The following is a 21,164-nucleotide window of genomic DNA, read 5'->3' on the forward strand; positions in this document are numbered from 1 at the left end:
CAGAAAATGTTCACATACTTGTAAGATACTGGCAACACTACACTTGTAAATGGATTTTGAAAAAGCTAATACACTTTTCCTCTTCTTAGCATGACGGGCAAAGATTGAAATCGTGTTTGCTATTTTCATAATATTCCGTCTCACTTTAAATTTACATTGCTGCAGTACTTTGCTGCAAGTTTCATTCAAAGACTAACTCCTATCAATCATTTTATTGCAAAAATTGTGTTAGCTTAATTTAAAAATTGCACTGGCGTTCTGTGCCAATGTCAAGTAGCAGTTTTCTTTAATTCTGAACTCAAAATATGAAATATTGAATAATTATAGATTTACCATAAAATTCTTATATTTTTACAAAGTGCAACATATCTCAGGTTTTCTAGACCTCTCCCCCACTCCCTTGGAGGAGAAAAGAATATAAAATTCCTAATAGGCATCCTGTATCCATTCCACTCAGATAATTCACCTTCCATTTACTAGAAGAAACTAAAGATGATTTGTTTCTCCCCAAAATGTTTCCTATACTAACTGAGAAAATGACATACTGTGGTCAAACTATTAAAACCAAACCACAATACTTCAGTTTTCCAGGAATTATTGTCTTAACATGCTCAGCTACGGGTGTTTTTACAGGTTCTTGTAGGAGACACTCACTATATAACAGAGTACTGGTTTAATCAGAAAATGCCAATGGACTCTCCATGGCTCAATTGAAATTTCTCTTTTTCTAAGCATTTGCAAATAGAAATTAACAGAAATTTTCAAGACCCTCCCAAGCAAACAAGAAAATCTAGTCTAAATCCCTACTAAATCAAAAAGCAATGCTCCTAAATTCATTTGCATCCTCTTTGTGCATATAGCACACCACCATTTTCCCTATTACTTTTTCTATACCTACCACCTCTCCTGATTCACTCAAAAGAAAAGAATCTTTAAATAAACTTATCTCCTTAAATCTAATGAATTAGTTGGTGATCACTGTTTTTATAACAGAGCACTAGCTCAGTCAAAAAAGATATTTCTTTCACCCATGCTGATTCGCCAGGGACTGGAACACAGTAGAAAGTCTGTCTCTCCGAGGTGACTGTTTGTGAGGAGTTCAAATCAATTTCCTGCTGAGGCTAGAATACCAAAAGAAATTTTGTTAAAAATCTGATTAGAGTTTGTTTTCATTTTTGAAACTAATCCCACAGATTCAGTTACTCAGCCAGAAGTTACAACAAACATGCAAGACTACATACATAATTTGATACTTAATACAAGACTTCATACTCATGAAAAAGTGAATCCAGTCTGTATCTATAATGCTTTGATTCTCATTGCACTGCACTACCAAAAGTAAATTGTTTTCCATAACAGAAAGTTTCAAGATCAAGAGCGCTTCTCTGCTCCCCCCGCCCCCAAGCAAAACAAATTTAAATACAACAGAAACAGCTTGAAGCCTGCTTACTTAGAATGCCTGTGAGCAGTTAGGAATACTCTGCTTTCCAAACCTGAGATTGCTCTTAAAATGCAAAATTAGTCTCCAGGAATCCATTGGCGAGTACCAAATAAGCTATACTGTGCTTAAAAGCTGCATCTTTCTGTCTAATGTTTCATCTCAAAATTCATATAACTTGTATAACTTACCCCACATTCTGCCACATCTCTGTATTTACCAAAATGCAAAACCTGTCAAGAAGGAAAAGGCAATGCAATCATTCTGTTTCTGACAGCATCCTGAATATGAATTACTCATACCAAAAACTCTGCAGTCGAAAAGTCCCTCAAAGGCATACTGCAGAAGCTTTCATTATTTTAGTAATTTATATTCCTCAACAGAAATGTAAGAAGTGATGTATTACTGACGCCATTTGAGCCATACAGTTACTATTAAATAGTGCCCAGACTCCATGGTTTAACTCAGAAACTAGAGAAATATGAGGACTAGAATGGACAAAATTATAAACATTTACTAAAATAATAAATCAGTATTTCACTTACACGTGCTTTTGTGTTTGGGTCAACTGTTTCATATACTCCCATGTAGAACTCAGGATCAAACATATCTTGAACCATGCAGCGAAATTTCACTAAACTGTTGGGTTTTAGGTAATGTACGGGAACATCATTCAGTGATGGAACCTATAAAAAAAGACATTATTCTAAACAACTGGTAAATACTAGGAAATGCTCTGAAGTAAGCCAACACCACCACAAAAGCTGTCACCAACTTATTCTCTGATCATCCAGTATGTCCTACTGTTCAGTTCCTTGCCTCAAACCCCATATTGTTGCTGTTGATATGATTAATTGCCGAACATACTTAATATTTTCTAAGTACATCTCCTGCCCTAATCCAAGCAGTAACAAAGTGTGTATACCTCAACACCAGAAGTTTCTGCAATAGCTGTTACAGATAATAGTTACGATTATCAGACACGTAACAGTTCCCAAATTCTTCCAGTTCCTAAGCCACCAGTCCTGTTCATTTCTTAATCCCGCTACTTGACTATAAAAGAAATGCATTTCAGTCATTGAAACCATATGAAAACTTGTACATCATTTGAAAGTAATTCTTAAACTGGGAATTACTGCAGCTGAGGTATTAAATAGAATTTATTATTTATCTTATTCCTATTTAACAGCACTTTTACCATGTATTATGTACCAGTGGTACCACAGCAACTGCATGCACGATTTCTTATAACAAAAGGCCATGAAAAAGCTGTATGTTAATTTGCAAGTCCACATTGGGAGAGTCTTTTTCACATATGTTTACATGACAATGGAAAAACAGAAGGAAAAAAATCAATGCCTAGGCATGTGGTATAACTTGAAATAATGAGACTTGCAATAAGAATAGAGTTTTCTGGTTTTGAAGATAACCTCTTTGTTGGAAAAAACCACACATCCAACATTAAAATGCAACAAAAACCAGACATGGCCCTATAGGAAATGGCATTTTAACAAACAAACATATATTCCCTCATGTCTCTCTTGAGTAAGAAAATGTGCTTTCAATTCCTTCTAATGTTGTAAATTTAACACAATTTTGCCATTTACACCTCAATTTAAACTGTCATTGAAATATTAATTACAGAATACTCTCACTGACAGAGGAAGAAAAAAAACCCCAATAATTTTCACTTGTTTTTTAGCAATAAGTAGAACAGATTTGAAAGTTTCTAATACACTCAGCAGTGTTCCATGATGCCATTTTTGCACAGCCTTTTAGAAATATATCAGCTTTTGAACTCAAGTGTGCATGCTTCATTTTTACATCTAAAGCATAGCTTCCTTGCTAAACTGCAAAAACCAGGCCTGATCCAGCCCAGTAAAGCACAGTTTTAGCAGAAAGTATTTTTTACTAAAACCTGAAAGCCCAAGCAGCTATTTATTCAACCCACACAAAGTCTGCAGCATCGCATCAAAGATCACGAGAGAAGCAGTTCAGGAACTTGTGGTGTACAAACATTTGCTGCAGACTCACAGTAGACAGGGCAGGCATTAGTACTTTAAAAAATGACAGTATTTGTCAACTCCTGCCATCTACTGGATTGTACTACAAATAGGCAGCATTCAGCAGTTGCGGCCCAGGGCAAAACAGTACACTGAAGACGAGTGGATTGGCTTCTCTTGTTACGGTCAGGATATTACATTTTTGCTTTACACACAGATTAAAGCAACTGAGATATAAATAATGTATCATAAAGTCTAGGCCTAAAATTTGGAAGTGTACTTAACACGAGAAGGAAGAACTTCTCAAAAGCATATCACTGCAATAAATAAAAGGTAAAAAGGATGAAACTTAAGAAAGGCATAACTCTAAAAGAACAAAACAATCTCACCCAGTTCGTAGCATTATTTTCCTTTAATTTCTCCTTGAAGTATTCGGTTACCTTCTTTTCCCAATCAGAGTTTGGAACATTTTGGGCTACAAAACAAAACACATTTACAGGCGTATTAGCTTCCCGTAACGGACTTCTATTCAGCAGTCTCCTAACACAGTAAGCAATTTCAACATTTACTTCTATTCTGGGCAAATGACTGCATTTTAGACTACTTTATGCCCTTATAATTGCACTGACTTCCCACCTTATATGCTTCCAGGCAAACCAAGATGAACACAGCCACCCTTGGAAGCAAGAAAAAGCTCTGAAACGCTGCAATACAGCCAGCCAGAAAGTGGAGGAGGCGAGGTACCGCTTTCTGCTTTACGTCCACCGCGGAAATTTTTATTTCAGCACGCTTCCAGTTAAGATCAAGCCTAGCACAGAAACAGCCTCAGCTGACAGCACTGGTAATATTACTACTGATCGGTAACGCACGCAGCCAGCACGCGTTCTTCCTGAAACCCCCAATACGTATTGTTTTCACTTTTTTTTCCCCCTAACCAGCCTGCCAAACCGAGGTAGACCTCGCTGCCCGGGCACGGCTCCGGGACAGGGCCCCCAGCCGCCGGCGAGGGCCGCACACCCCCTCGGAGGCCTCGGCAACGCGTCTCCTTGCCCGCTCCCACCGGGGAAGGAGGAAGCGGCCGCCCGCCCTCGCTGCTCTTCCCGCTTCTCCCAGGCCTTCCCGGCCTCGTCCCGCCACCACCCCGTGAGGGGAAGCCCCCGTCCCGCCGCCCTCCCGTGAGGAGAAGCCCCCGTCCCGCCGCCGCCCCGTGAGGAGAAGCCCCCGTCCCGCCGCCGCCCCGTGAGGAGAAGCCCCCGTCCCGCCGCCCTCCCGGCGGCCGGGTGGCTGCTGAGAGGATCCCGGCCCCGCCCGGCCCGCGCTCACCGAAGATGCCCTGCACGATGCTGAAGGGGTTGTTGAGCCAGTCGGCCACGCACGGCATGGCGGGGGCGAGCCTCGCCGCGGCGGGGGACGAGGGCAAGGCAGGGGGGGACAGACCGCCGGCAGCCTGCAGCCGCCAAGTCCCGCTCGCAAGCCTCACACGGGGGCTCCCCGCTTCCGCCCTCCTCCTCCTCTTCCTCTTCCTGCGGCAATGGCGGCCCCGCCAAGGGCCGAGCCCGCCTTCTCCTCCTCACCCGTACGCGGAGAGGCCGTCGGGGCGCGTCGCCGCCGCCATCTTAGAAGCGGGCACAGCGGTGAGGGCGGAAAGGGCCGGGCCGCCGCGGGGGAAGGGACGTGGCCGGGGTGCAGCCATGGCGGCGGCGAAGCCTGGGGCTACCGGTGGCGGCGGCGGCGGCACCAACTTGCTCTTCTCTTCCTCCGCTACCGAGTTCAACTTCACCGTGCCCTTCATCCCGGTCAGCCAGGCTCCGGCTATACCGCCGGGCCCCGCTCTCCTGGCAGCCGGTAGGGAGGCCGGTCGGCCGGCCGGGGGGGTGCTGAGGGGCCGCTGTGAGGGAAGCGGGAGGGCGCGGCGGGGTTGGGCGGGAGCCCGACGGGACTCTGCCCTCCGCGCCGCTGGATAACGGGCTGTGGGCTCGGTGGGAGACCCGAGGAACCGAGCCGGGGCCTGCCGAGGGGTGCCGCGGGCCTGGTCGGCGTCTGGGCCCGCTACGCGTCGGTTGGACCCTAATCTTCTCTCCGTAGGGCTCGCTGAGCTGGCTGTCACTGCTGGCTGCCGGGCGTTAATGCTTCAGGAGAGACGAGCTGCTCGAGATGAGTGCGTTCCGCTTTCCTGCCTGTGCTTAGGTGTTCGGGCTGTAGTTCTGTGTCTAAGGAGAAGGGATGAGCGTCGTGGTTTCGGTTCATTGATTAGCATATTTGTTCCAGCAATTCACAGCTGTCAGTACTTCCATTCAGGGATGTACTTAGTGTTTTCGCTCTTTTTAAGCTCCTCTGCCATGTTATCTTCTATTTTCCCTGTGTGAAAATAGCATGTTAAGCAGGCACCTTAAACGGCCTTGTTAACTTAAGCGTGTTTTAATACTCTGTCCTTCTAAAGCCTTAATGGTGTTCCAAACACGTGCATGTGCAACGTAAAATCTGACCCTCAGATAGTTTGAGATAAAGGAACGGATTTTTCTGGAAATGCGTTCAGTCTGAGATTAAAGCTCTAAGTATTAGAAATACAACTAGAAATCAGATCATTTTAAATTTTACTGCATCGGCACATGTCGAGTCCAAAATCCAAGACTTGATTTCGATGCTGTTGTATCTTAGCTAAAATAAGTGTTAATATAGCTGGAAATCAGTGGAGTACATCTCTGTAGATTTAAAAAAATGTTTGCCAAGTATGGCTTTGAAACATTTTTTTTAATATCAACTACAATTTTTTTGGGTGGGAGGGTTAGAAGCATTAGAATATTATTCCTACTTACTTGAAGTATCTAGGTAGCTGATATATTTACTACTTCCATTGTGCAATCTTTATAGTTTTTCTTTCTTGCAAATATACATTGTTTTTCATTTTTTTTAAAAAAAGCAGTTTTTAAGTGCTAGTCTTGCCAGTAGTTCTGCACAGATGACTGTCATGTGGAAATTTCCTGAAGATTTTGAAGCTAGCCAAGGAGAAAATCTGATGGGATTTCATTAATGCGGTGAATCATATGCTCTCCATCTCACTTAAAATTTGATGGGATGAAGATTCATAGTTTTGCAGCTGGAGTGAACTTCAGTGCTGGAGGTTGTGCCACAATCCGTGTCTGTCCGAGTAAGGCCCACATCCTCTTAAATGTTCTATTTCAGTGGTCCATTGCGCTCACTGTTTGTCCAGCCAGGTGCCACAGGGATCTGGCTGTGTAGAGCAGTTTGCATCTTGAATCATAGTTTGAAGCAGGAAAGAACAAGCTCTTGAGTTTGTATTTTAAATTGTGTAAACTGTAATAAGGATTGATCTCAGGAATTGTTTGACATCTGACAGCCAACATTAGGAAGCTGTGTGCAGTCATAAAATTCTTTTATTTCCAAGAGCAAGTAATAAGTGTTTTGTGCTTTGCAGTTTGATGATAGAAGATACGTTCTCTGGCTCAGGTGTGGGTGAAGTAACCGATATACTTACTGTAGACAGAGAGGAGTGTTCCCAATAAGGAAGTGGACTAATGTCACTTGTGGTTGTCAGGTGACAATCTGTGAATGGCAAGGTTCCACGTTATATATGGAGGGATATACAGGAGGTTGTCACACAGTCACGGTTGAAGAAAGACTGTTTTGTTTATGAGAAGAATGCTGCCCTTGTATGTCAAAGCTGTACACTCACAGGAAATCTTTAACTTTGTACGAAGTGCTAGTTTTTCTGCTAGTCCGGGCTTATGTTCCAACGTAGTTTGTACTGTGTTGGAAAACTGTGTGTGTGTACATATATACACACACATATAAGTATAATTTTTGTTTTGGCAGAACTTCTTCAACCTCATTTTGCAAGGAAAGGTACAGTTAGACTAAATCTCTGAAACCTAGTTGAAATTGGAGAAGAGTAGCTGTTCTGTGAACAGGCATTTGGTAAAGGCCTTGAAAACTTTTCAGCACATTGCTACATGTTTATCGTGATCTGACGTGGTGAAGTGAATTGCCTCTGCTACCAGTTACTTGGAAAGCTGAAAATTAATAGCGTGGTGTACAGTATGCTCCTCTCTATTCCACAATGGTTATGAAATGTGAAAGGAAGAAGAATTTTATTGTTTGGAAGTTGAGACCTCTTGTTTAATATAGATGGCTAGTCTGCTTGTAGTTCAGAGATAATCCATAGGCCTGACTTCATAGTGGTCGTTGCTTATAAATGGTTTTAGTATTCTCCACATGATGGTTCACACATGTAGATTTTGTGTTTTGTTCCTCAAAGTGGGATAAAATGCTATAGGTGAAAGTAAGAGAAATTGATAAATGCAGGTGATGCCTCAAACTGACATAATCTGAAAAGACTACTAATAAAAGACGGTTAAAATAGCCCATTTTAGTCGTGGCAGCTGCTTCTTTTATGATTAATTAATTAGAACAGCAGCTTCCTAGGGAGGCTTCTCTGTGGATTCCCCTGTGCTCCCTTGATACTCTATATTACAGTTACGTTGGCTGTGGATAAAGACATTTGTTATTGGCTGCTTGTAGCTGCAGAGATGCTTGGTCTCTCTCTTTGGCTAGGGATTGAGTAGCAGAGAAGCGATGATAGCTCTGTGGTTTCTTCCCCATAGCCCGGGGATTATTTGATTGCCAGAGCAGATGACAACGCTCTTATGACTTCTGCAAATTGCATTGGCTGCTTGCAAGGTGCTGTTCCTTCAGGAGGCAGGCAGTAATGCTAAGACCATCACAGGTTTAACGTGAGCTTACTGTGAGACCTGTGATAATGTCAAGCCACTTTTTTTTCCACTTGTTAGTAGGTCGCTGCAAAGCAGAAAACTGTGATTGACCAGAACCTGGTTTATGTATTTTCTCACTGCGAAAGGGCAGTCATTGTCTTGCACCTTTTTAAGCCCTCTCCTACAATTACGCAGAATGGGGACTTACTTTTCTGCACCAGAGATTTAGCTCTTGTGCCAGTCTAGAGTAGGATTTTTAGAGAGAACTGGAGTAAGTCCTGCTCATCAAATGACTTGGAGTGATGACTTATGGCCACCTTGCAAGTAAAATGAGAAACCTTGCGGGGGGTCTGCTAAAGGAGCAGGCGAGAATGCATTGGTTAACTAATCGGTTTGGCCTATTTGAAAATGTCCTTAAGCTCTACTTTTGAATTTGATCTTGGAAGTCTAAAAATCAGAGCATAAAGTCCTATGCTTAGTAACTGTTTTCATGGTGAAGGGAAATGAACCAAGGCTGCTCTTGCATTTGGTAGGCATAAGGGAAATTGGAAGGGATTTTAGTGCCCTGGAAGCCGGGATCTTTGCCTAGTTGACTTGGGAAGGTCCTGACTTCAGTCATACTTTGGTCTCTTATTTCAGATTTTTAATTTTTGTTGCTTTCTCTGTGTACACCAAGTAACTTTTATGGTCCATTTAAATGTTCTTGAAGACATGGTATCTTTTGTTTCACTTTATGATGTGTTTAATCGTCTGGGATGTGTAAGGTTTGTAATCTTTTTGGCTTTATGGGGACCAACAGAGTTTTGGTAACTAACTGGTTTGAACCTCTCACAATATCTCTAGTGATCTTTTTGTTTTTGCAGATGATTCTGCGGATGTTGGTGAAGAGGACAGCTTCTTGGGTCAGACTTCTGCCAGCCCCAATCCACCACAGACTTTCAACTATTTCTCTCAAGTACCTACTAGCAGTGATCCATTTGGAAGTATTGGGCAGCCACCCTTAACAACTGTTGCACCACCCGTTGGAGCACCAGCCTTCTCCAGGCCTCCAACTTCACTTCCACTTGTGCCTGGGTCACAGGATGGGCAAAATGCCTTTTCACCGCATATTCCTAAGTCACAGTCCTCTTACAGTGCACCACCTACTTCACAGGTGGGAATCACAGCTTATCAGACTCCTCAGCAGAGCTGTCCCCCGCCTGCAAATGCGTCTACTCTTCCCCAGGGAACATCTCAGCAGGGATATAACCCTTATCGGCACACCACCCTGAGCAGCAGAGCTAACCCGTACCTTACTCCGCCGCAGCTGCAACAGAGTCACATACCTGCTCACCCACCATCCTCTGTACCACCTGTCCAGATGTATCAGACACCTCCAGGGTCATTGACACAGGTATATAATTCACTCCTGATGTCCCAGTACCAGAATAAAACAATTTAAGTCACTGTCCTCTTTGAACTGCATGTTTTATCTTCTGAAAATTTTTCTTTCCCCACCCCAAAAAACTCCAGAAAAAGTTTTGAACTATTTCTGATAGCAAAATCTTTTCACTAGAACTAGACTGCAACTGTTGCTTTAGGAAAACTTCCTGATCTTTGAAGTGAGTGTACCCTGAGGCAGTAGCTCCGTGAGTCCCTGGTGTCAGAAACAAAGCCAGGTTGTGAAGTTCTGTTGCTCTTTTCTGTCTGAGTTTGCTGCCATTTCAGCTGTGTTGCTGCATTGTTTGTGCCTCTGCTGTAAATCGGGTCATTCAGCCATTTGCAAGATACGGGCTAAAAAACTCTTTTCAAGCTGCTTTTGCTGGTGAAATGCTGACTTTTTGAAATTATGATATAAGTTACATAAATTGTGAGCAAACCCTTTGAAACACATCGGTTGAGGATTTTATGTGATATAAACCATTAATCTCCATTCTTCTTTTACTTTCACAAAAGCCTTATTAAAATAATGTGAATGGGTTAGTAATAACCTGACAAGTTTTCCTTAAAAACAACAAAAATTGTTTTTATTTTGCCTGAGCTATTGCTATATTGCTGCTATTGTGAATAAAGAATAGAAAGATTATATAATGACAAAAAACATAGCAAAGGCAGTACAACCTAAACAGTCTGGAGTTTTAGATTGAAGAATTTCAGAACTTCTGTTTGCTTGATTTTATATATTGTACAATGTATTAGGGTTTTTTTTCTTTAAGTCTATCAACCAAAGCAATTGCTACTGCTGACATCACTTGCTTTTAGTTGTGCTAACTGGGATCTTTGTACAATTTGTATGAAATCAGCTTTATGTAGGCTATAGTCCCTTTCAAAATCAGTTACTTTTCTTGCATTACTGCATTTGAGTTTGAAATCTGCCTGTCTTGATCACTTTGCAGGAAGAGAGCTATTTCTGAAGCGGCCACTTCTTAAAATTGACAAATCTTTATGCAAAGATGTGATTATGTATAAATGAATAATGAGAAGAGTGCATTTTAAGTTTCGTGTCAGATTGGGTGGCTGTAAGAAATAGGCTTAGCCTGATTAAGAGAATGTTTTAAGTCTTACTGGTTTTAGGTTATCAAGGTGCTAGACCATAACAGTTTTTAACGGTATTTGTGGGAATGAAATTCGCATCCTTTCTCAATTTGACAAGTTGTAACTTTTCAAAAACATGATAAAGTGGACAACTTGTCTGTAACATTTTTATAATGAAAGATAATGTTCTTGGAGAGGAAAAAAAGTTAGACATAAAGGCTCAGAGTGTTCTCTCTATAGCAAAGTATAGATCAGTTCTGTAAAAACTATGTGAGATTGAGGTGATGAGCCCATATGTATTTTCAGTTTCCACAGTCTCAGTCACAGCTCCGAGCTCCCAGGCCTGCAGGTCCACTGGTCCAGGCACCTCCTGTTTTGCTGCAGAACCAATATGAGCCCGTTCAGCCACACTGGTTCTACTGTAAGGAGGTGGAGGACAAGCAAATATGGATGCCATTCAGCATTCTGGATTCTGCAAAACTAGAGGAAGTCTATAATTCCGGTAAGTCGTATCTTACTCAGAGGTGAACAGAAGGACTAGAAGGAAGATATTAGAGTAATGCCACTCACGTGTGAGAGAGTGGTATGACAGTAATAAGTAATGTTAATACACATCTCGAAGATGTATTTCGTGCTACTTGATTTATTCACTTACGTTATCTGTTGCTTCGTGCTGTCAGTGTTAAGATGTACATCCCTAGTGGATATTGCATTTTCACATAGAATTCCTAGTTACCCATGTCTTAGTTTGCCTTTTTGTTAAACTCTGTCAGCTCTGGAGTAAGTATTCATATTTGGGAGTTGCTCAAAGCTTTTTTTTTTTGTGGTGTACAGAGCATATAGAAGTGTTTTAGGAGCAACACAATGGTTGCCTGATATTATGAAGCTTCTCTTCCAAGGTATAGCTATCTGTCTTAATGGCCTTAATTCATCACAGAAGTGATTGGGGCTGGGGCAAGAGAGAAAAAAGATTGTATGTGTTAGTATTGTAACCGAGTGTGACTTTGTGTCATAGTCCAGCCTGATCCTGAGAGTGTGGTTCTGAGCACTGACGGGGGACGCTATGATGTGTACCTGTATGACAGAATGAGGAAAGCTGTTTACTGGGAAGAAGAGCCTTCTGAAGTGAGACGATGCATGTGGTTTTATAAGGGAGACAAGGATAGCCGGTTTATTCCTTACACTGAGGATTTTAGTGATAAGCTAGAGGTTAGTATTACCTTTATATAAACTTCACGAAGAACTTGATAGTTCTTTGTATTTATGACCTTAGAAATACTACTTTGTGTTTCATGAAAATGATTTCCAGAATGCACTTTCTAGAATGTAAGTAAGCAAATCCTGGAAAGGGGAGTGGCTAGAAGGCCATGTTGCTCATGCATAGGTCCTGCACCATTGTGACCTAAAATCAACTTGTGTAGTGCTTCACGTGACACTTTTGTATAAATAAAGTTATGTAAATTATAACTTTAACATTACAGATGATGCACAAGGCCAAAAAATAGTTCATCTGAGAAGGCATACTGATTTTGTGTAACTTGTTTACTATTTCAGGCAGAATATAAAAGGGCTGTAACGACAAATCAATGGCATCGGCGGCTTGAATTCCCAAATGGGGAGACAATTGTTATGCATAATCCCAAGGTAATAGACTTTGGCAATTGGTTCTCACAGAATTCATTAGGGGTGAATGAGCAGATGGATGGAAGCATAAATTGAATGTAGTCTTAGTCTTGCTTGTTTTGGATACGTGTGTATTAAAGATGATAAAGTTTATAGAACATTGAACTGCTCCTTGCTTCAATATGCTGTCACATGATTAAAAGACAATGCTTTCTGAAACCTAAGAAGAATAAGGGTTTGCATAGTAAATATTTCAACTAAGCATAACTGGCTGCAAACAGGAGGCAATTTGAATTAGTTTAACCTCAGACAGTCTGTACTGAATGGAAAGTAATTTAAACCAAGAGCTTTCATGTGGAGAAGAGCATTAATCTAACTACAAGGTAATTAGTTTGTGTATCTAAGTCATGAGAACTCTTCCACTGCAACTATTTTTAGGCTATGAGAATGTATAGCAAAAAAAGCTATAAAAGTTCTTCCAAATACTCTGCTAACAGTTTCATGTGATTGAAACATGGACTTTAGCCTTATTGACCAACGCTGTTGACTGTTCACTTATCACACATGCAGTAATTAATAAATAAATAAAATAATCCAAAGGCCAGAAAGGATCACAGTTGCTCCTACTTTAAGCACTTAGTAATGCTGGTTAAGGAGTTCTGTCCAGTAAAAACCTGGAGAAGGAGTGCTTAAACCACTTGGTGTTGTAAATATGAGTTCAGACTATACTGAATCAGTGTAAGTCTTATAAACAGCTGTACTACTGAATTCCTCACTTTCTAGGGTTTCTGGGCTACTTTCAGTGTTGTTGTCCTTCCCTGAAAAGCACTGCACTTTTTTCTTTCTTTTTTCTTCTTCCGCCCACCCGCCATGATAAGAGTATTTGTAAGTAGGGGTAGTGTTCAGTATCCTCACATAAACAGTTATCTGCTAAGGAAGAGTGTGTACTGGGGTCTAGGAAAGAGGAGCTTGAATAATGCTTGTCGAAGGAGTTAAAATTGTTAAGAATCACTGAGCAGGCCAGCTGAGTGGTTATGTTTAAGTCATCTGGTTGCTCTTCACACTAATAAGAATTACCTGTGTTAGTTTAGTTCTAGTGAAGCTGTCACTGCTACAAGGAATAGCCCTGGGGTTTTCTAAGGCTTTTTTTTGCATATGTGCTAACTGAAGAAAATAGTTGAGTCTCAGATGCAAGGTAAAGCAATCAAACAAAGAGTGTGTTAAACATGCGATGCTTTCAGACTAACAATATGAATCATAAGGTTTTGTGTTTGTAATTGGACAATGTATTTTTTTCAGGTCATAGTTCAGTTCCAACCTTCTGCCACACCAGATGAATGGGGCACCACTCAAGATGGTCAGGCAAGACCCAGGGTAGTAAAACGTGGAATTGATGATGACCATGATGAAATTCCTGATGGTATGTGATTACTGTATGTGGGTCTGCAGCTTGAGCAGTTGGTTCGGTTCTGTGCAAAAGTTGGACAATAGTGGCTGAAGTGGCAATGCACTGTTCATGCCTAGAATCTAAAGGTTAAAGTTACTCCTTTAAGCTGCTTGAAAGAAGTTATCTGGTTTGTTTTTTTTTTTTTAATCAAAGGAGTGCTGTGGGCTATGGTATGTCCTGAACTGTGTTATGTAATAGGCTTTATAAAGCAAGTACATCTTAAAGTTGCTTGACTCTAAATGTCACCACTGCAGTACATATTGGTACTCTGAATTTTTTCTTTTCTTTTTCTACAGGAGAAATGTCCCAAATTGACCATCTGGTATTTATGGTTCATGGCATAGGTCCTGTATGTGACTTGAGATTTAGAAGCATTGTTGAGTGTGGTAAGTTTTTGCTTGTTTAATGAGCAGTTGTATTCTTAACTGTTTAATTGTGGGTCTCTATATCTCTCATTCAGATAAGCATGCCTTTTAAAAAAAAAAAAGTCTCTAATGTTAAGAAGTTCAATTTCTGGTAGAATTTTTTCCTGATTATTTTGCAAAAGCAGAATCTGTGTTTTGTCAGACTTATGGCTTTAACTGGTCTTAATATTAGACCTCAATATTAGACTTGCAGAATGGTTTAGGTTTCAGGGTGTGTGGGATGTGTTTTTTTTTTTTTTGGTTTTTTTTGTGGTGTGGATGTATGTGTTTGCTTTGTGTGGCTTGTGTTTGTGGTGGTGTTTGTGTGGGTGTTTTTTTGGTTGCACTTTTTTTTTTTTTTAACTACACTCTAGTACAACTGAGGAAATTAGGGTGGCCATGTCTGGTCATGGAGTAAAAATGCATTCACTGCGAGATGAATAGAACCTTGCTAGAAAATCCACTTTAAAAAAAAATAAAATACATTTTCTTATAGTTAGAGGAGTAATACTTGAGAAGATTTTTCCACTTCACAGTTTCCTTCATTTATAATTGACTATGTCTGAAGTTGGAGGGCAAAAAAAGAATATTTGTAATTGTGTGCTACATGAGTACTGCTACTGTCAGATTTTCATTACTCTTCTTCTCTACAGTTGATGATTTTAGGACTGTTTCTCTGAAGTTGTTGCAGACTCACTTTAAGAAATCTTTAGAGGAACATAAAGTGAGTAGGGTGGAATTTCTCCCAGTTCACTGGCATAGTTCTCTGCACGGAGATGCAACAGGTGTAGACAGGTGAGTATATTGTTTAATGTTGAGAACTTCATACAAGCTGCATCTTACAGTTTTTGTAAAGTGGATAAAAAGAGAAGTTAATATGCTCTTTAAGCTAGATGAATAAATGTGTGACTGTTACAAAAGAGAATTGCAGTTTTTGTTAACATTTTGATGAGGAGTATAGGGAAAGCTGGAAAGGCATGTGAAGTATTTTTCTCTTGTTTATTTTCATGACATTGAGTGACAGGATACGTGTACACACACAGTTTTTCAGTACTGCATTTTCATGAAAGTGGCTAATGCATTGATACATGATGATGAGTGAGTGTGTAGAGATAGTGATCATAAGTATGAGGAGGTGAGCATGATTTATTGCCCAGCAACAGCTGTGTACCTTCCTGCAGTCTGATTGAGTCTCACCCTAGATGTCAGTGTCCTCTTTCTGAGGAAGGCATTGAGCCCTCTGTCCAGTTCTAAAGTAGTACCTGAATTATCATTAGGCAGTTGAGCTAAGATTTTTTTATTTTATTTTTTTGTTTTTAAGCAAAGTATCAATGTTTGGGTAGGAGTGTTACATCATTTCAAAATCTCTTCCTGGTGCCTATCCCTTTCCTATTGCTTGACATTTCAAGCTGTTTTCTCTTGCTCAGAGATAGGGAAGTAGAAATTGCGAGGGTAGCAACCTGTACCATTTAGAGCGCAAGCTGGTGTTCTCCCGACTGTTCTAGCTCAGTCAAGTCATATTGCCTTCCTAGAGTCTTAGTCTTTTATTCACACTAGGACACTGCATTATCATGAGGAAGGATCCTTATTCTGTTAATCAAACCAGGCAACACTAACTAAGGCAGTCTCAGTTCTCTAGCAATTCCATTGCAGCTGTCTTAACTCCAGGCAGGCAGATGGTGATGTGAAGTTTCTTCTTCAAAAAGAGTATTATGTTGCCTGTTACTTGAATTTCACCTTCAATTTTTATACGCGAGTTCTTTTTCTCTTCCACTTTGACCAATCTGCTCACAAACCTTCCCTGTTACTATGAGAGCAGTGTTGGAACAAAGAAGAGATTATTTCAGACATCCCTTCAGCCTGGAGAGAAAAAGGGGAGCTGTGTCTTTCTCAAATTTGTACAGTCAGCAGATAGCACTAATGTATGAATATGCAATGAGGTCAGAAGGCTGTATTTTTTTTTAAAATGTGTGTAGAAACCATATCTGTAGTGTTTACATTGCAGTTCTACTACCTGTCATTTCAAAACTTATCAAAGTTCTTATCTGCATTTCTTCAAAGGCATTCATGCTTCTAATGATTTTGTGTTACTAGGAACATAAAAAAAATCACTTTGCCAAGCATTGGACGCCTGCGCCACTTCACCAATGAAACACTCCTTGACATACTGTTTTACAACAGCCCCACCTACTGTCAGACGATTGTGGATAAAGTAGGGATGGAAATGAATCGTTTGTATGCACTTTTCATGAGTCGCAACCCAGACTTCAAAGGAGGAGTCTCTGTGGCTGGGCACAGTTTAGGTACTTATCAAAGGAACTGATTTGGGATAAAACCAACATTCCTAAACTAAGGCAAATGGAACCTTCATTAAACGTAAGGCTAAAATTAGCTGATAGGGCATGGTTGTCTTTCAGCATATGGCTGACTAAAAGTCAAACGCCTCTCAATAACTAAGTTTATAAAGCTTTGAGAGAAGTTTAGTACTTCATGGATGCGTACATTTCCCTGCCCCACTCCGCCCCCACTTTAGTTTTCTGCGTGAAGACTTAGCGTCTAATTTGTGTTTAAAAGTTGACAGGTTATCTGGTGTCTTGTTAGGTGGGTAAATTCTGTGTCTCGGAACCCCCACTTAGTAAAAATAAGATAATTTTTTGGAACGTAGAATTAGTGTTAGAATGATGTATGGCATACTGGTTTGAGCTGGAACTTTTCCTCCAGTTTGGCAAGCAGTCTAAGATGGTTAAGGAAAGATAGTTTAATCATGGCAACTACGTAAAGCATGAACCGGGGTGGGGCTGGGGGGAAAGGTTTGCTTTTTGCTGAGAGTGATCGTGTTCAATTTTAGTTTTAATTCAGTCATCTTTTTTGATCAGTCTGTACATTGCTATTACTATTGCATATAAATCATGCTTGGGATTTAGGAGTAGGAAAATCTGACATTTTTCCCAAGGCAACTTTAATTCCTGTTTCCAGGTTCCTTAATTCTATTTGACATACTGTCTAACCAGAAGGACTTGGCTTCAGCAGTAAATACTGGACCGTTCACTGGTGTTAATGGGACTGTAAAGGACGTGGCTGTTCATGATAAACAGGTAATTTGCATGCTAGTCTTTCCAGGAAAATAGATATGATATTTTCAGCAACTTAAGTTTTCAAAATTTATTAGCTGAAACATGGTTGTGGGTTCTGATAGTATATTTTAACATGTTAGTGGAAATACGCAGTTTTGTAAATATTGTCAGTTCTCAGGACAAACTACTCGCATCTCTTTCAAGTTCTAAATAGGCCAGTAATGGGATTTGATCATGAACATCAGCTTTGACCCTTGTGGACATGTAACTTGAGTCTTAACAATATCTGAATGACGGGGGAGATGCATAAGAGAGAAAGAATCTACCTGTGTTCAGGGTTGAAACAGTTACCAGTTGTTTGACAAGTAACAGAAGTATTTCTGAGTGTTGGAAAGCTTTTGCCTTTCTTAGTAATTTTTAAGTGTGTATTTCGCTGGTCTATTATTAGTGGAAAATATCCTGCTTTACTAAGAATGGGCATAAATTTACAAAGCTTAAGTGATAATGTTTTTATGAAAAGTAGTTAAACTTTTTTTTACTTGCTGCATATTGGTTTTTCACTGTTCGATGATGTGATTCCATTTCTGTGCTGTTTTGTTAAGATGACTGAAGATACCAGTTCCTTGGGCTCCTCAATTACTACTTCTGGTGATGACCTTTGTGAGCCTGAAGTAGATGATGATGTTCCTACTTTGCAGAAGACTCTGGAAATGCTTAGTTTATCAGACTATGCAAGCACATTTGAAAAGGAGCGAATTGACATGGAGTCTCTGGTATAATAATGTTCACTTGATTTATGGGCTTTGCCCAGGGTATGTTTGGGGGGTGGGGGAGGTTGTGTTTGTTTTTCTTTTTTTTTTCTTTATTTTTTTATTTGAGTTTAGTGTACTGTGAGGCACGAATGCAGTTGCGAAGTAAGGTAATTAACATTTAGTCTTCATGTCATGCATGTGGCGATTTTTCTTGGTGTGGCGTATCCCCCCCAATTATGTTAAGGCATTTTGTATCATGTCTTTAATTTTTTGTAATTTCTGTAGCTTTATAAAATGTCTTATCTAATTCATAAGTCATTGCCAATAAGAAATTATATAGATTACTAGAAAAGATAATTTATATCTTTGATGTGTTTGATATTTTTTTTTTAAGCTCATGTGTACAATTGATGACCTGAAGGAAATGGGGATACCTCTTGGACCAAGAAAGAAAATAGCTAATTTTGTAAAAGACAGAGCAGCCAAGCAGGTAAATACATTTTTCAGGAATGAAATAAAAAGTCGTTAAGCAAATGTAACTGCCTTCCTTACTGTGGAGTAACTTCTATTCTTTAAAACACTTGTTAACATCATGGATTTATTAAAGGAATTTTGACAACTGTGAAATAAACCTTTTTCCTGATTTTTGAAACTTTTCTCAAAAGGAACAAAAGAAAACAGTAGCAGAAAAGAAAGCAGTGCTGGCTGCCACACTGCAAACTCAAGAAGATGCCCAGAAAGCAAAAGAGGCTTCTGTCTCCCCTTCAGAGTCTAGTCAGCTACCCCCAAAGAGGAAGCTTCCTGTTGGTGCATCCGTTTCATCTGTGAACATTGACTATGAGTATTTTGAAGTTGGAACTGGCCAGGTGAGACTACCTAGATTTAAATGATTCATTTGGAAGAATTCTGTCCTTTTGCTTGGTTTTGTTTCTTTTAATGTTGGTGACTTTGTGCTGCTCCCCTTGATGTACAAAAGTTATGTTTACATAGAACTTTACCCTTTAGCAGGAGGGAGGGCTGGGAGAGTGGGTTAGATTACAGAAAAGCAAAACTTATTCTAACAAGGATACTACTACAATTCATTTTTTCTTTCAGCAATGAGTGAGCTGTAAACATGGTTCTGTTCCAGAAGCAGAACTGTGTGAATGACATAATATTGAATGGTTCTGTGGCTTTACAGTTAACACGGTAGCCTAAATTGATCCATTTATGCTGATATATTTAAGTTTTACCTCAAACTTAACTTAAAAACCAAACCTTGAAGACTTCCTGTTTTAAATATATTTTAAAAATTTTTTTCATGCTTTTGAATTTTTTCTTTAAAAGTCATTTAAATATTGTACTTTTAATATGTACTGGTACTATGTTATTAGTATGGAAGAGGGCAATGTAGCAGAAACTTCCTGGAAGTACTGTGAGCATGTGGTTGATTTAATACAGAACTTATTTTTCCTTCCTAGCTAAGCATTATATTAACTAGCTGGCAGTTCTGAGAGGTTTTATATCTGATTTCTGTCTGTTAGGTTTCTGTGGTTTACAGTGCATTGGACTTTGAACCAGATATTTTCTTTGCTCTCGGTTCTCCTATTGGTGTGTTCCTTACTGTGAGAGGTGTGGAGAAGATTGATGAAAACTACAGACTTCCTACCTGCAAGGGATTCTTCAATATCTATCATCCAGTGAGTAAGCAGTACTTTTGAGATTTGATTTTAGTTGATGCAGGTGACAACAATGCACAATACTAGGTTTTAACTTCTAAGCATTACACCTCTCGTTCCCCTACGTACATTTCCCAAAACACCCTTTTTAAAAAAATGGCCCAAATGAAATACATATTCCAAATATTTGTGGTCTTTACTGCAAAAGTGAAGTAGAGCTGGCTATAGATTCCATACCTAGCATTCTAGGTATGGGTTGGCTTGATAATATTTGTTCTGTTCATTTTCAGAGCTTAAAGGATTTTTTTTTTTTTTTCATTAATTCCAAGCCACTCTTGCAGATTCTTATAAAGTGTTCGTATTTGACCCGTTTACAGGACTTCTCTGAGTTTCCAGTTTAGATTCTGGGAAATTTAGAAGTCCTTAGAGGTTTTGCAGCACATGCAGCACATTTGTCCTCTTCTGTCCCATCTTGCTTAACAATTAAACAGTGACGTGTTGGTAGAGATCATCAGAGTGCAAGAAAATTTTGCTGCTCTTTCAGTGTTGTGTTTCCTCTTTAGAATCTCTGTCTGTAGGGGAACAAGACCTAATTAGTAAATGGTCATGAACTGAGTTTCTGTAAAGTGAAATAGAACAGAATTCAGAAGTGGTTCTCTATTAATCATAAATAGGGAATTTTTTTTACTGAAATATGATAATTAGAATAATTTCTACGATAACTAAATGTCGACGTGTTGTTTCTTAACAGCTTGATCCAGTAGCTTACAGGTTAGAACCAATGATCACTGAAGACGTGGATTTAAAACCAGTTCTCATTCCACATCATAAAGGCAGAAAAAGGCTTCACCTGGGTAAAAAGAAAACTTACTTCATATATGGATCTCATGCCTAATTTACTCATTTGATGCATTAGAATACTGTAAAATTTCAAGAGACTAATGAATGTTCCTGGATATCTGACTCCATGTTTTTCCTAAATATCAGAGGGGATTCCTCCCAGCCTCATAAGTTGGGCATTCACAATTGCGTTCAGATGTAATAATAGTAATTCCTCCAGATTTGAGCTTCTGATTACCAAAGTTCCATTTTAAAATCGCTGTACATTGCTTGTTCACCTTAATTTCTAAGATGATGTGAAACAGAAACTAAATTTACTGTTTTTTTTTTTACCTTGTCCCTAATGACCACCATGAAGTGTTTAACCAGTGTTAGTTCAGTATTGGAAACATTGTGTAAAAAGGTGGTTCCATAGCCATTGGTGGGCAGGGACTGGATTTTGTTGCTCACAAGTACACATCAAATTGAGGGGCTATACTTAAATTTTGCATACCTAATAAGGAAAGTCAGTTTTGCTGTACGGTTGACAGTATTACTATTGTACAAGTTCACAGAGCCTTCCTGAAAGCCTGTCTTCAGGCACTTGGATGGAGAAATTCTGCAGCATCTATACTTTAGAAGGGTACATTAGAGAAGGAGTCTGCTTTTCTAGACTAGACAAGGTACTTGTTAAGGAATGTT

General features: G+C 39.8%; 2 protein-coding genes across 3 annotated transcripts in view; one reads left to right on the plus strand and one right to left on the minus strand.

The window, feature by feature from the left end:
* MCMBP (minichromosome maintenance complex binding protein) overlaps positions 1-5,061 on the minus strand; it is an 18,000-nt gene extending 12,939 nt beyond the window's left edge. Inside the window, exons 1-5 of one of the 2 annotated variants that reach the window (XM_049809550.1) lie at positions 4,765-5,061; positions 3,831-3,916; positions 1,984-2,124; positions 1,630-1,671; positions 1,020-1,121 (exon numbers count right to left, since the gene is read on the minus strand). In XM_049809550.1, coding sequence (XP_049665507.1) covers positions 1,020-1,121; positions 1,630-1,671; positions 1,984-2,124; positions 3,831-3,916; positions 4,765-4,822 — 429 coding nt within the window. In that variant the 5' untranslated portion in view covers positions 4,823-5,061. Of the gene's footprint in view, positions 1-1,019; positions 1,122-1,629; positions 1,672-1,983; positions 2,125-3,830; positions 3,917-4,077; positions 4,299-4,764 lie in introns of those variants that run through there. The other variant, XM_049809551.1, reaches the window with a different exon arrangement.
* The window catches only part of SEC23IP (SEC23 interacting protein), a 27,820-nt gene continuing 11,604 nt past the window's right edge, over positions 4,949-21,164 (plus strand). Inside the window, 16 exon segments of the mRNA XM_049809548.1 lie at positions 4,949-5,104; positions 5,106-5,286; positions 9,035-9,564; positions 10,992-11,187; positions 11,701-11,894; positions 12,240-12,329; positions 13,608-13,728; positions 14,052-14,141; positions 14,813-14,954; positions 16,254-16,462; positions 17,136-17,254; positions 17,836-18,006; positions 18,380-18,475; positions 18,651-18,851; positions 19,509-19,664; positions 20,395-20,497. Of these exon segments, the coding sequence (XP_049665505.1) occupies positions 4,973-5,104; positions 5,106-5,286; positions 9,035-9,564; positions 10,992-11,187; positions 11,701-11,894; positions 12,240-12,329; positions 13,608-13,728; positions 14,052-14,141; positions 14,813-14,954; positions 16,254-16,462; positions 17,136-17,254; positions 17,836-18,006; positions 18,380-18,475; positions 18,651-18,851; positions 19,509-19,664; positions 20,395-20,497 (2,731 nt within the window). The 5' untranslated portion in view covers positions 4,949-4,972.

This window comes from Accipiter gentilis, chromosome 9 (genome assembly GCF_929443795.1).
Source record: "Accipiter gentilis chromosome 9, bAccGen1.1, whole genome shotgun sequence".
Lineage (NCBI taxonomy): Eukaryota > Metazoa > Chordata > Aves > Accipitriformes > Accipitridae > Astur > Astur gentilis.